At 41.6% G+C, this 14,042-nt stretch overlaps 1 protein-coding gene across 1 annotated transcript in view; it reads left to right on the forward strand.

Moving 5' to 3' along the window:
• The window catches only part of ATRX (ATRX chromatin remodeler), a 224,913-nt gene that overhangs the window by 114,528 nt on the left and 96,343 nt on the right, over positions 1–14,042 (forward strand). The window contains exons 16-19 of the mRNA XM_075835712.1: positions 3,940–4,128; positions 4,342–4,483; positions 5,788–5,897; positions 12,304–12,450. Of these exons, the coding sequence (XP_075691827.1) occupies positions 3,940–4,128; positions 4,342–4,483; positions 5,788–5,897; positions 12,304–12,450 (588 nt within the window). The remainder of the gene's footprint in view (positions 1–3,939; positions 4,129–4,341; positions 4,484–5,787; positions 5,898–12,303; positions 12,451–14,042) is intronic.

The following is a 14,042-nucleotide window of genomic DNA, read 5'->3' on the forward strand; positions in this document are numbered from 1 at the left end:
GCTTTACAAATATTGCGGTGCTTTTTCTCCTTTAGTCCTTGTGGAAATTAGAAAAAAATTTGTTAAACCTACAGTTTTCTTTGAAAGAATGTAGATTTTAATTTTCACGGCCTACTATCAATAATTTCTGCAAAAAACCTGTGTGGTCAAAGTGGTCACTATACCCCTAGATTTCCTCAAGAGGTGTAGTTTCCAAACTGGGGTCACTTTTGGGGGATTTCCACTGTTTTGGCACTGCAAGAGCCTTTCAAACCTGACATGGTGCCTAAAATATTTTCTAATAAGAGGAGGCCCCAAATTCCACTAGGTTCTCCTTTGCTTCTGAGGCCTGTGTTTCAGTCCATAAGTGCACTAGGACCACCTGTGGGATATTTATAAAAACTGCAGAATCTGGGCAATAGATATTGAGTTGCATTTCTCTGGTAAAACGGTTACAAAAAAATTGATTCAAAGTTAATTTCTACAATAAAAAATTTAATTTGTAAATTTCAGCTCTACTTTGCTTTAATTCCCGTGAAACGTCAAAGCGTTTGTAAAGCAACCTATTCTGTGCACAACAATACCCCATATGTGGCAATAAACTGCTGTTTGGATCCACGGCATGGCTTAGAAGGGAAGGAGTGCCATTTGACTTTTGGAGCTCAAATTTTGTTGGAATGGTTTGCGGCACATTTGTAAAGCCCCTGTGGGACCAAATCAGTGGAAACCCCCAAAGGTCACCCCATTTGGGAAAACTACACCCCTGAAGGAATTTATCTAGGGGGATAGGGAGGATTTTGACCCCACAGGTTCTTTTGCAGAATTTAGTGGAATTCGGACATGAAATTGAAAAGCTACATTTTTTTCATTTTCACAATGGATAAAAGAGAAAAAGCCGCCCAACATTTGTAACGCAATTTCTCCCGAGTATGGCTATACCCCAGATGTGGTCATAACCTGCTATTTGGACACACAGCAAGGCTCTAAAGGGAAAGAGCGCAATTTGGTTTTTGGAGTAGGGATTTTACTAAATTCATTTTGTGACACTATTGCATTGAGCTGAAGTACCAGTACAGTCACGAAAAATTACCCCATTTTGGAAAATACATCCCTGAAGAAATTTATCTAGAGGTATTGCGAGCATTGTGACCCACAAGTGTTTTGCAGAAATGAGTGCACAGTGTATGTTGCAGATTGAAAATTGACATCTGTGACCAATATGTTGTGCCCAGCTTGTGGCACTGGAGACACACCCTGTAAATTTTTAAGTGGGTTCTCCAGAGTACAGTAATACCCCATATGTGGTCATAAACTGCTGTTTGGGCACACTATCCGGCTCAGAAGGACCGCCATTTGGCTTTTGGAGCGTAGATTTTGCTTGGTAGTAGTTTTGTTAGGGGTTTTACTAGTATTTCAGCTTATAATGTGGGGGCATATGTAAGCTGGGCGGAGTACGTCCGGGTATATGTAAACTGCGGAGTACATCAGCGTATATGTAAGCTGGGTGGAGTACATCAGGTTATATGTAAACTGGGCGGAGTACATCAGGTTATATGTAAACTGGGCGGAGTACATCAGGTTATATGTAAACTGGGCGGAGTACATCAGGTTATATGTAAACTGGGCGGAGTACATCAGGTTATATGTAAACTGGGCGGAGTACTTCAGGTTATATGTAAACTGGGCGGAGTACATCAGGTTATATGTAAACTGGGCGGAGTACATCAGGGTATATGTAAGCTTTGCGGAGTACATCAGGGTATATGTAAACTGTGAGGAGTACATCAGGGTATATGTAAGCTGTGAGGAGTACATCAGGGTATATGTAAGCTTGGCGGAGTACATCAGGGTATATGTAAGCTGGGCGGAGTACATCAGGGTGTATATATAAGCTGGGCGGAGTACATCAGGGTATATGTAAGCTGGGCGGAGTGCATCAGGGCATAATAGGATGAGGGAATAATGGGGTAAATTAATAATCCATGGATTGGTGTGGTACGCTTTGAGCAATACTTTATGCACAGACCGAGTTTTTGGGCTATTGTACAAAATATCTGCGCTCCAGTATTGCCTAATCTTTGACTTCACTAGCCCTATAACGCCCTAAAGTTTCCTCCTCATCACCACCTGTGGGGTCTAGCAAATGATGATGTGGGGTTTTTAGTGAAAAACTACTGGACCTAAATAAAAATAGTCTGGGCCATCATTTAGCATAGTTTTGCATCAGTATTTTAGAGTCATGACGTGTTTTTTTACGCTGACAGAGCTGTGTGAGGGTTTGTTTTTTGTGTAACGAGCTGTAATTTGTATTTTCGTGTATCATGTGGTGTTTTTTTTATCACTATTCCATTTTTTGGGAGACAAGGAAACCAAAAAACAAGAATTCTACCACTGTTTTTTGTTCTAAAATATTTTTTTTTTTATAGCGTTCACCGTGCAGTATTAACATGTTCATCATTTTTTTTTTCCGTTTTATGACTTTCGCACAATAAAGTTACTCTTTTATAGCAAAAATCATGTTTTGGTGTCACCATTTTCTGACAGCCATAACTTTTTGATTTTTCAGTTGATATCGCTGTGGGAGGGCTTGTCTTTTGTTTGACAAACTGTAGTTTTCGTAAGTACCATTTTGGTGTACTTGTGACTTATTGATCACTTTTTATAAAAAATTTCTGAGACAGGGTGACCAAAAAAAATTCTGTCAGGTCGTTTTTTTTTTTGTTTTTATTTAATTTTTTTTACGGTTCAGTAAAAGCATACGTATGTTAATGTGATATTTTTATAGTTCAGACCTTTCCGAACGCGGCGGTACCTATTATGATGAGGGAAACGGCGATTTATTGTTTTTATTACTTAAAATTTTTTTGTTTTTCTTAAACATATTATTTTTTTTACTTTTTTCACCTTTTTATTTTTATTTTTTTAAGAAAGTTTTTTACGCACTTGCCTGGGGATTTGAAGATCTGATCCCCTGTACAATAACTTATGACTACCTGCAGGGTAGCCCGCTCTATGAATTATCAAGGCGTCACAAATAGGCTTCTACCTGGCTAGTCACGTTGCGCCTCATGACCTACACACTATCCCTCCATGTTTCACACACTTGCATCCCATTATTCATTTATTTTTTAGGCACTTTACTCATTACTGCCCCCTATATTTCACTTACATTATTACACTTGCACATATACTATTCATTTATTATTTCTTACTACACATCCCATGCACCACATACCACTCCCCTCAAGACTAGTGGGAGTGGCTATTATTATTTAAAGCACCTGCTCACTCGCCTTCATCAGCGTTTCAGACCTGGCTGTGTCCATTTGTAAGTATGGCCTTTTTCGGTGTTTTTGGAAAAATAAAAACGTTATGGCCCTTGGAATGCGACAATGAAAAATCGAAAGCAAAAAAACGGAAATTTGCTGTCTCTCCAATGGGCAATTATTGCAAGTTGCATAAACATTTAAACCAAATCTACAACTCAGCTCTCTACTCACTGAAATATCTCAACAAGGAGATGAAAAACCGGAGCAGGTAAGAGGTGAAATCCTCAACACCACAAAAAACAGACATATTGATAGTTTTTTACCGCTCAGACGGTTGTGGATGTAAAGTCTGAAGTGTCCATCAAGGGTTTGACCTTCCCTCAGCTAGCGTGCAGAAAGAACGATCCAAATTTCCACTGGTTTGTATATCTCGCTGATACTTGTGGTTCCACACAGAAATGAAACTGCAGAAATGCAACTGCTTGCTGTGTAGATCCTCGTACTTGATGTTCTAGATCTCCAGCAAGTGAGAAAAAGGAGATAGTGCACTACCTTTGGGAAACTACAAATTCCACGACTTTATTCCATACTTCCAAAAACAGATATAGATAAAAGCATAAGATAAGCTCTTGTAGCACACCAGGGTTGCATTATTTGGCGTTTCTTTAGCTGTTTCTTATGTTTATTTCAGGGTAATTCAGAAGATGGAGATAATGATGACGACTCAGACTCCAAATCTCCGGGAAAACCTCGGAAGAAGATCCGGAAAATCCTAAAAGATGACAAATTGAGAACAGAGACTCAAAATGCTTTGAAAATGGAAGAAGAGAGGAGGAGGAGAATTGCCGAAAGAGAGCGAGAACGGGAGAAGCTGAGGGAGGTAAGTTTAGTACTTGCAACAATTGGCATGTTTTTGGCATCTCCCATCTATTTCCTGATTGCCTCATTCAATTTCTACCTCTTAAAATGGGAAGATTTATTTGTGAGGCTGCCTATTTTCAAGAGCACATTTTACGTACAGTTTTGAACATTGGGCTGCTGATGGTTGTCAAAGGGAGGCTAACTTTCTAACTTAACGTTCTTGATTTATTAGGTTATTCTTGTAGAAGACGCATCACCTGTTAAATGTCCAATCACCACAAAACTTGTTTTGGATGAAGATGAGGAAACAAAAGAACCTCTGGTTCAGGTCCATAGAAACATGGTCACTAAGCTGAAACCTCATCAAGTTGATGGTAAGACTGCTATTGAATATTATGATGGTAAATTAAATCCGTGCAAACAAAATCCATAAGATTAAGTAGTTCCAAATGAAGGTTTGTCCAGGTTTAGATATGTTTACCCCCCCTCCATTTGCTTTTAGTGTTTTATTAAAAAATGTTTTATTTGTGTTTTACTTTCATTTTTTAACTTTTTATTCCCTATGGGGGCTGCCATTTTTTTTCCATCTCTGTATGTTTCGATTAACGACACATAGAGACATGGAATACGGCACATACAGCCCAATAGTGAATGCGAACGGGAGCCGTTCCATCCACTATGCTGTACGCCGTCTGTGTGGGAACGACGCATGCGCCGCTCCCACACAGTTCAAATTGATGGTCTTCGGCCGAGCGACGTCCGGCGCCAATTTCTTGTTGACCGGAAGCCGCGGCCGGACAGTAAGATTACTACTACCGGTCGCGGCTTACCGGACTTGTGCACTTGGAGAGTAGGGAGCAGACAGAGCGGACGGACCGGAGGCGGCAGTAGCAGGTAAGTTATTTCTGTGTATGTACGTGTTTTAGTGCGTGATTACTACTGTATGTAAACCTTCTACACTGTGTGTTAGCTCAAAAAATGGTGACACACAGTGTATGAGGTTTGACCGTTCAATTCCCTCCTTTCTCCCGGCACTAGCCAGGATAAAGGAGGGGGGGGGGATTCTGAGAGCTCACTAGAGCGAGTGAGTTTTCTCAAATTTTGCAGCATAAAGCAATGTGGTTGCTTTACCACATGCCAATGCTGCAATTTTGGGAATTGCTCCATCTAGTGACCAGCACTGGGAAATGTTATATATTAGAATCTAATTTATAATATTTCCTGACTCGTGAAAAAATTAGAACAATGTTTAATCACTTATACACTTATACACTTTACGTACAGAATCTTCAAACCTCCTACACTGTGTGCCGCCATTTTCTGAGTGACTGCACAGTGTAGGAGGATTAGATACAGGGCTCAGCAGACCGTATAACACGAACATAATACACACATCACATACACGAACATAAGTTACCTGCCTCCGCTGTTCTACACTCCTATTCCTTTTCCTTGCGCCTGAACATATGGCCGGAAGCCGCGACCGGAAGTCGTCATCTTACTGTCCGGCAGCGGCTTCCGGTCCACAAATGCCGCCGGATTTCGCTTTGCAAACGAGCTTCGTTGTGGTCTGTGTGGGAGTGGCACATTCGCCGTTCCCACACAGACGGTGTACACTTCTGATGTGATCCGGCCCTAACAGTAGCAAATGTATTAACATTTTGTGACATTCTTTTAGGTGTCCAGTTTATGTGGGATTGTTGCTGTGAATCTTTGAAGAAAGCAAAGAAAGAGCGTGGCTCTGGGTGTATTTTGGCTCATTGTATGGGTCTTGGAAAGACATTACAGGTACATTTTCAAAGTTTTTAGTCATTTGAGTTTTTAGTCAATTTTTTTTTCTTTTTTTTTCTTCTAAGTTCGTGCCACCCCTCCCTGTAGATAGCGCCATTGGGGCTCCCGTTAGGAGAGGAATCCCTGCGATGTGCTGCTATAGGTGGTCAACCCCCTCTTTCTAATGATTTAAATGCCGCGGCCGCTATTGAGCGTGGCTTTTAACGGGTTAAACAAGCGTGATCGCGCTCGAGTGGGTTCCCGCTAGTTACTGTGAAGCGTCGGCTGTAACATCTAGCCGACACCCGCATCGAATGGAGCGGGTGTACTCCGTGAGCCCATTCCATACTCCTCCCCCCAAACCCCCCTCCCTACCCGGCTATGACTTATGTCTGGAAGGGTTTAAAAGTTGGCTAAAGATTTAAGTTAGTTGTTCGTATCATTGATTGTCACTACAGACATTTATGTCACATCTACAGAATAAACCATGGATGTCTGATAGATGCGGGTTCCACCAGTTGGACCCGCACAGATTTTGAAAACGGGGGTCCCCTGATCCCTGTCCTGCCTGGTGAAGCGGTCGCTGGCCACTGCATTCCAGGTGGGGGATAGGTTTCACAGCAGGACGGGAATCTGGAAAGTGTGTAGCTTGCTGTGTTATTCTATTTCTGGATTCCTGTCCTGTTGTGCACCTATGCTCTGCCTGGGTGCTGCGGCCTCCACACCAGGTGGGACGGGGGTCCATAGGTGCAAGTCCCAGTGGTGGGACCCGCTTCTATCAGACATTTATGGCATATACTGTGGATATGACACAAATGTTTATGGTAACACAATACCTTTAATGAACATATTAACCCGTTAGTGATGGCCAATACGCCTTTTTACGGTGGCCACTAATTCTGATGCATACGCCTTTTACGGCAATGCATGGGAATAAATAAACCATGCTGGGAGCAGTTAGATCTCCCTGCTACCAGAGGTAGCTTGGAGCAGACCTGGTCGAATGGGCTAGATCGATATCCGTATTGTATTGATCTTGCTTGTTTAACCCCTCAGATGCGGCGCTCAATAGCGAGTGCCGCATCTGAGTGGTTTTGGAGAGAGTTAAAACATGTTTTCCCCTTACAAAATGCTTTATTTAAAAAAAAAAGTTACACATATTTGGTATCGCCGCGTCCTTAACGACCCCAACTATAAAGTTATTACATTATTTAACTGCTCGTTGAATGCAAGAACTGCTGTTTTCTGTGAAACCTGCCTTTAAAATAAAATATGCTAAAAAGTCGCATGTACTCCAAAATGGTACCAATAAAAACTACAAGTCGTCCCGCAAAAAAAAGCTCTCATACAACTGCATTGACAGAAAAATAAAGGTTATGGCTCGTCAAATATGGAGGCACAAACAAATAATTTTGAGAAAGTGTTTTTACTGTATAAAAGTAGTAAACCATAAAAAAAAACCTATATCAATTTGGTATTGGTACAATCGTAACGACCCACTGAATAAAATTATTTTTACCACACGCTAAATGGTGAAGATTTTGGATGCAAAAGTGGCGAAATTGCTGGCTTTTTTTCTACCCATCTCCCATAAAAAATAGTTAATAAAAGTTAATCAATAAATTATATGTACTCCAAAATGGTGCTATTATAAAATACAACTTGTCCCGTAAAAAAACAAGACCTTATACAGCTATGTCGACCAAAAATAAGTTATAGCTCTTTGAACGACACTGGAAAAACTTAAGGCCTAAAATAGGCTGGTCACTAAAGGGTTAAGAAAAAAAGTGTGTAAATGTAGGTAAATCTATTTGTAAATGTAATGTGTTCTTCGCTACTTTGAGAAGTATTAGTGGAATTTAAAGGGTTATTCCCATCTCATAAAGTGATGGCATATCGCTAAAATATGCCATCTTTCAGGTCAGTTTGTGACCAACCTTCAGGACACCCACTGATCATGAACACTTTCTCTGTGCACAGTGACACCACTGGCTCTGCAGGGAACTGCTGGATTGCCCCATTCAATTGAATTAAAACAATTAAAAAAAAAAAAAGTAAATTGACAAAAACGACGTGTCCCCCCCACACCCCCCCATTTTTCGTAACCTGCCAGATACAATAAAGCAGCCGCAGCCTAGCATTACAAGGGTGGAAAGGGTCTCTGTTTTTGGCACTTCCCAGCCTCATAATACCAGAGCCCCAGTGCCTGACAATCACTCCAGCTGGTTGGCTACTGGATTTGTACCCGGCTCTTCCCGAGGTAATAATGGGGGGTTAGTGCTAGCCTTTTTATTGGCTAACACTAAACCCCGCCTTAGTAATGGACATTGTCAAACAGACAACTGCCATTAATAAGGTGGTAATAAAGTATAAAAAAAAAAAAAAAAAAAGAGAGAGGCCTAAGACTGTTTGAGAATGTACCATCTCGATTGACTTTGCACCATGTTTGAGAAGGGATTGCTTTTTTAAATTGCATAGTTTAAAGAGGCTCTGTCACCAGATTATCAAATCCCTATCTCCTATTGAATGTGATGGGCGCTGCAATGTAGATAACTGCAAAGTTTTTTGTTTTTTTTGAAAAACGATTATTTTTGCCCAAGTTATGAGCAATTTTATATTTATGCAAATGAGCTTTTCAATGGACAACTGGGGGTGTTTTCTCGTAATACCAACTGGGCGTGTATTGTGTTTTTACCAACTGGGCGTTGTGAATAGAAGTGTATGACACTGACAAATCAGCATCATACACTTCTCATCGTTCCCACCCAGCTTCTTTCACTAAAGACACACAGCGTGACGTCACCCACAGGTCCTTCAAGCTTGTCGTCGGACAAAGAAGATACATCGGCTCCAGGTGTCCAAAAGTTTAATATGCTCGTCTCTAGGGAGTTTACTATGCTTACCTGAGACGGTGATGCTGCTGCAAATTCAACTGTACGCCTGGAGCTGATGCGTCTTGTCTCTTCCGACGCTAAGGTTGAAGGACCTGTGGGTGACGTCACTCTGTGTCTGCAGTGAAAGAAGCTGGCTGGGAATGATGACGTCACCCACAGGTCCTTCAACCTTGGCGTCGGAAGAGAGAAGATACATCATCTCCAGGCATACAGTTGAATTTGCAGCAGCATCACCGTGTCATACCTTTATTACTTCTATGTACACTACCGTTCAAAAGTTTAGGGTCACTTAGAAATTTCCTTATTTTTGAAAGAAAAGCACAGTTTTTTTTCAATGAAGATAACATTAAATTAATCAGAAATACTCTATACATTGTTAATGTGCTAAATGACTATTCTAGCTGCAAACGTCTGGTTTTTAATGCAATATCTACATAGGTGTATAGAAGCCCATTTCCAGCAACCATCACTCCAGTGTTCTAATGGTACATTGTGTTTGCTAACTGTGATAGAAGGCTAATGGATGATTAGAAAACACTTGAAAACCCTTGTGCAATTATGTTAGCACCGCTGTAAACAGTTTTGCTGTTTAGAGGAGCTATAAAACTGACCTTCCTTTGAGCTAGTTGAGAATCTGGAGCATTACATTTGTGGGTTCGATTAAACTCTCAAAATGGCTAGAAAAAGAGAGCTTTCATGTGAAACTCGACAGTATTCTTGTTCTTAGAAATGAAGGCTATTCCATGCGAGAAGTTGCCAAGAAACTGAAGATTTCCTACAACGGTGTGTACTACTCCCTCCAGAGGACAGCACAAACAGGCTCTCATCAGAGTAGAAAGAGACGTGGGAGGCCCCGCTGCACAACTGAGCAACAAGACAAGTACATTAGAGTCTCTAGTTTGAGAAATAGACGCCTCACAGGTCCTCAGCTGGCAGCAGCTTAATTAAATAGTACCCGCAAAATGCCAGTGTCAACGTCTACAGTGAAGAGGCGACTCCGGGATGCTGGCCTTCAGGGCAGAGCGGCAAAGAAAAAGCCATATCTGAGACTGGCTAATAAAAGGAAAAGATTAATATGGGCAAAAGCACAGACATTGGACAGAGGAAGATTGGAAAAAAGTGTTATGGACAGACAAATCGAAGTTTGAGGTGTTTGGATCACACAGAAGAACATTTGTGAGACGCAGAACAACTGGAAAGATGCTGGAAGAGTGCCTGACGCCATCTGTCAAGCATGGTGGAGGTAATGTGATGGTCTGGGGTTGCTTTGTTGCTGGTAAAGTGGTAGATTTGTACAAGGTAAAAGGGATTTTGAATAAGGAAGGCTATCACTCCATTTTGCAACGCCATGCCATACCCTGTGGACAGCGCTTGATTGGAGCCAATTTCATCCTACACCAGGACAATGACCCAAAGCACACCTCCAAATTATGCAAGAACTATTTAGGGAAGAAGCAGGCAGCTGGTATTCTATCTGTAATGGAGTGGCCAGCGCAGTCACCAGATCTCAACCCTATAGAGCTGTTGTGGGAGCAGCTTGACCGTATGGTACGCAAGAAGTGCCCATCAAGCCAATCCAACTTGTGGGAGGGGCTTCTGGAAGCATGGGGTGAAATTTATCCCGATTACCTCAGCAAATTAACAGCTAGAATGCCAAAGGTCTGCAATGCTGTAATTGCTGCAAATGGAGCATTCTTTGACGAAAGCAAAGTTTGAAGGAGAAAAAATCATTATTTCTAACCTTGTCAATGTCTTGACTATATTTTCTAGTCATTTTGCAACTCATTTGGTAAATATAGGTGAGTTTTCATGGAAAACACAAAATTGTCTGGGTGACCCCAAACTTTTGAACGGTAGTGTATAATACATGAAAGATTTGTGTAGTTCAGGGAAGTTCTGCTCAGTTTTTCACCTACAGATAATAGGTCTAGGGAGGTATTGCTGAAAGCTGGACTGCTTTTTAATATCTGTCGTGTAGCGAAACGCCTCATTTATTTTTTTTCTGGTTACCATGCAGTTATAGTAAAGCTGGCTATAGAAAGTTGATATAGCTGGACTTGAAGTCAGTTTGCCCCGATCTGAACAATCTTCCCATATTTTACTATAGCACTACAGATTGAGGCCCCATCCACACGACCGTGCCCGCAATCACGGCCCGCGATTGCGGGCACGGCCGGCTGCTGACTGACAGCCGAATTTTCGGGCCGTGCTCCCATACAAAGTATGGGAGCACGGCCCGCAAAATGCGAAAGAACGGACATGTTCCATAATTCCCGGAACATTTCCACGGCGCGGACACCCTTCCGTAGTGCTACGGAAAGGTGTCAGTGTTCAATGAAAGTGAATGGCTCCGTTTTTTGCGGACCGCAATTGCAGTCCGCAAAAACTGAGGTTTTTTGCTGTCGTGTGCATGGGGCCTTACTATCAAAAGTCATTTAGAGAGATCTGCAATGATCTAAATGATTTTCAACGTGGAAACTCATGATTGTTTAAAGCTATAATAGAAATGTTTTATCGGGCACATCTGAAAAAAATGTAAGCACTCAATCTGTCACATCAGATGGAATCCGTTTCCCTAGTTTATAACCTATACTTATAGCAACATGCACGTAAAGATTGGGCATTTTAACTGCTGATAAAAAGAAAATGTTTAGCCATCAGTTATCACACCAGATTCACAGCGAGGGAAGCAGTGAGCGACTTCTAGTCTGTTCCATAGCCGCTCATCCTGGCCAAATAAAATAAAACCTGTCTGATCCTCTTTAGAAGTGAAGAGGAGGTGGTCTGATCGCTAGCGTCATTTTACGTGTTTTGTCATGTGTTTGGTTGACCAGCATTGTAGAAAGCTTACAGTAAAAGCACGTTGACAGAATGCATGCGTTTGTGTTGCAATTAACATAAAGCATTTATATGGCACAAAATTAGTTTACAATTTCACCTATTTCTTTTGATGTGATATGGGTCTTGTCATGAACTGAACACTGCACTTGGTGGTGTTACCCGTTTTTCAGTTAAAGAGGCTCCGTCACCACATTATAAGTGCCCTATCTTCTACATAATGTAATTGGCGCTGTAATGTAGATTACAGCAGTGTTTTTTTATATAGAAAACATTTTTGCCGGAGTTACGACCTATTAGCTTTATTCTAATGAGTTTCTTAATGCCCAACTGGGCGTGTTTTACTTTTTGACCAAGTGGGCGTTGTGGAGAGAAGTGTATGATGCTGACCAATCAGTGACCAAGTGGGCGTTGTGGAGAGAAGTGTATGAGCTAACATAAATCTAAAATAGGTCGTAGCTCCATCAAAAATGATTGGTTTTCTAAATAAAAACCACTGCTGTAATCTACATTACAGCGTCGATCATAATATGTAGGAGACAGGGCACTTATAATGTGGTGACAGAGCCTCTTTAATTCCTTGGACAGCAAAGTAGCCAGTGATATTTTTTTTTTTGGGGTAATTCTAAACACTGAACTTGAAGCACAGTTTAATGGTTACTGTATATCTGTTTGCTTTTTTTCCCCTCCAGGTGGTGTCATTTCTTCACGCTGTTCTTCTGAACGACAAGCTGGACTTTACCACGGCTCTGGTGGTTTGTCCTTTAAATACAGTTTTAAATTGGATCAATGAGTTTGAAAAATGGCAGTATGGCCTCAATGATGATGAAGCTTTAGAGGTTTGTATGTTACATTAAAGGCACAGAATAAGTCTCGTTTGGATCCCCCTGCTTATTTGTAGTTAACCTGTGTTACTGAATTTAGATTCCAGATTAAAAATAACAATCTATTTTTATTTTCTTTTTGTGTTGGTTCAGCAAAATAGTGTCCTTTGATGTAACTTGAGTAAAATATCTCCTGGAGTAACATCTAAAATTGGACCTTTATGCTAGGTTCAGAGTTTTTTTTGCAGGCAGAAGATCTCCCTCAAAACTCAGATTTTCGCGTAGTTTTTCGCCCGCGTCCATTGAGCGCCGCAAAATAAGCTTTCTCTGCCTCCCATTGATGTTAATAGGAGGTCAGAGACGTAAACGCCCGAAGATAGGGCATGTCGCTCCTTTTTCTCACGAGACGGTTTTTCCGCTCGTGGGAATAAAATCACCTCCGCCTCCCATTGAAATCAATGGGAGGCATTTTCAGCCGTTTTTTGGCGCGGTTTCCTCGTCACAAAATGTGTAAAAAAAAAAACTGAACTTACCCTTATAATACTATTGAAATTTTTCAGAGGTTTTTTTTTACAGACCAATGTCAATATTTGAAACCCCTTAAATATGTTGTTCTATATATCCAAAAATCAGACAAGATGTAGCAAAAATAGAAAAGGTGCTTTATTCCATCAATGAAAATTGCAGCGATCAGAATCGTCAATTATCACCTATCCTGTGATCGCTGGGTCCTGAATCCCCCGTTTCTTCTCACTACGCCCCCCCACAGTTAGGAGGAGCTTGAAGGGAGCGGCACTCAAGCAAGCATCTGCCGTGCAGTAGGACTGCTGGGAGCAGACGAGCGCTGTACTCTGCTATTTCAGTCATTTCCATAGACTTTGAATGGACTCTTAATGTTTTAATGGAGCAGAGGTCGAGCATGTGCGCTGCCGCTCCATTCAATGTCCTCCTCACTGGGGTTGAGCATTAAGGAGGGATGGGGTGTTCGGTACCCCCCCCCCCCCCCCCCCCCCCGTTATTCTGATCGATGGGGACCCCAGCGATTAGACAAGTATCCCCTGTCTTATGAATAGCTGATCATTGTTGAATCTGGGAATACGCTTTATTCAGACAAGCGTATATATCACGCCCGTGTTACGCGCGTTAAATCACTGGACGTCACACGGACCCATGCAGTTCAATGGGTCCATTCAGACATTCAGCGTTTTTCACTCAGCGTGTCCGCTGCGTGAAACTCACTGCATGTCTTATTCTTGTGTGTTTTTTTCGTATCACGCACCCACCATGAAGTCAATGGGTGCGTGAAAATCAGACCGCACACGGACACACATCCGTGTGGTGTCGGCGATTCATGCAACAGTTGCTAAAGAAATGATGAAAAAAATTAAAAACGCCTCCTTCAGTTTATTTTGCGGATTTAAAAAAAAAAAAAAAAAAGCGTGACAGACGCGCACCGTACACTGTCACACGGAACTGAAACGCAAGAAAAATGCTGCGTTTTTTTGCGCAAAACGTATGTGGGAGCACAGGTTTTGTGACCATGGTCGCTCCTGTAGAGCAACTTATAGAATAATCCGTACCACTTTCAAGGTTTGTGGATGCTTCCA

Source organism: Rhinoderma darwinii, chromosome 8 (genome assembly GCF_050947455.1).
Source record: "Rhinoderma darwinii isolate aRhiDar2 chromosome 8, aRhiDar2.hap1, whole genome shotgun sequence".
Taxonomy (NCBI): Eukaryota; Metazoa; Chordata; class Amphibia; order Anura; family Rhinodermatidae; genus Rhinoderma; species Rhinoderma darwinii.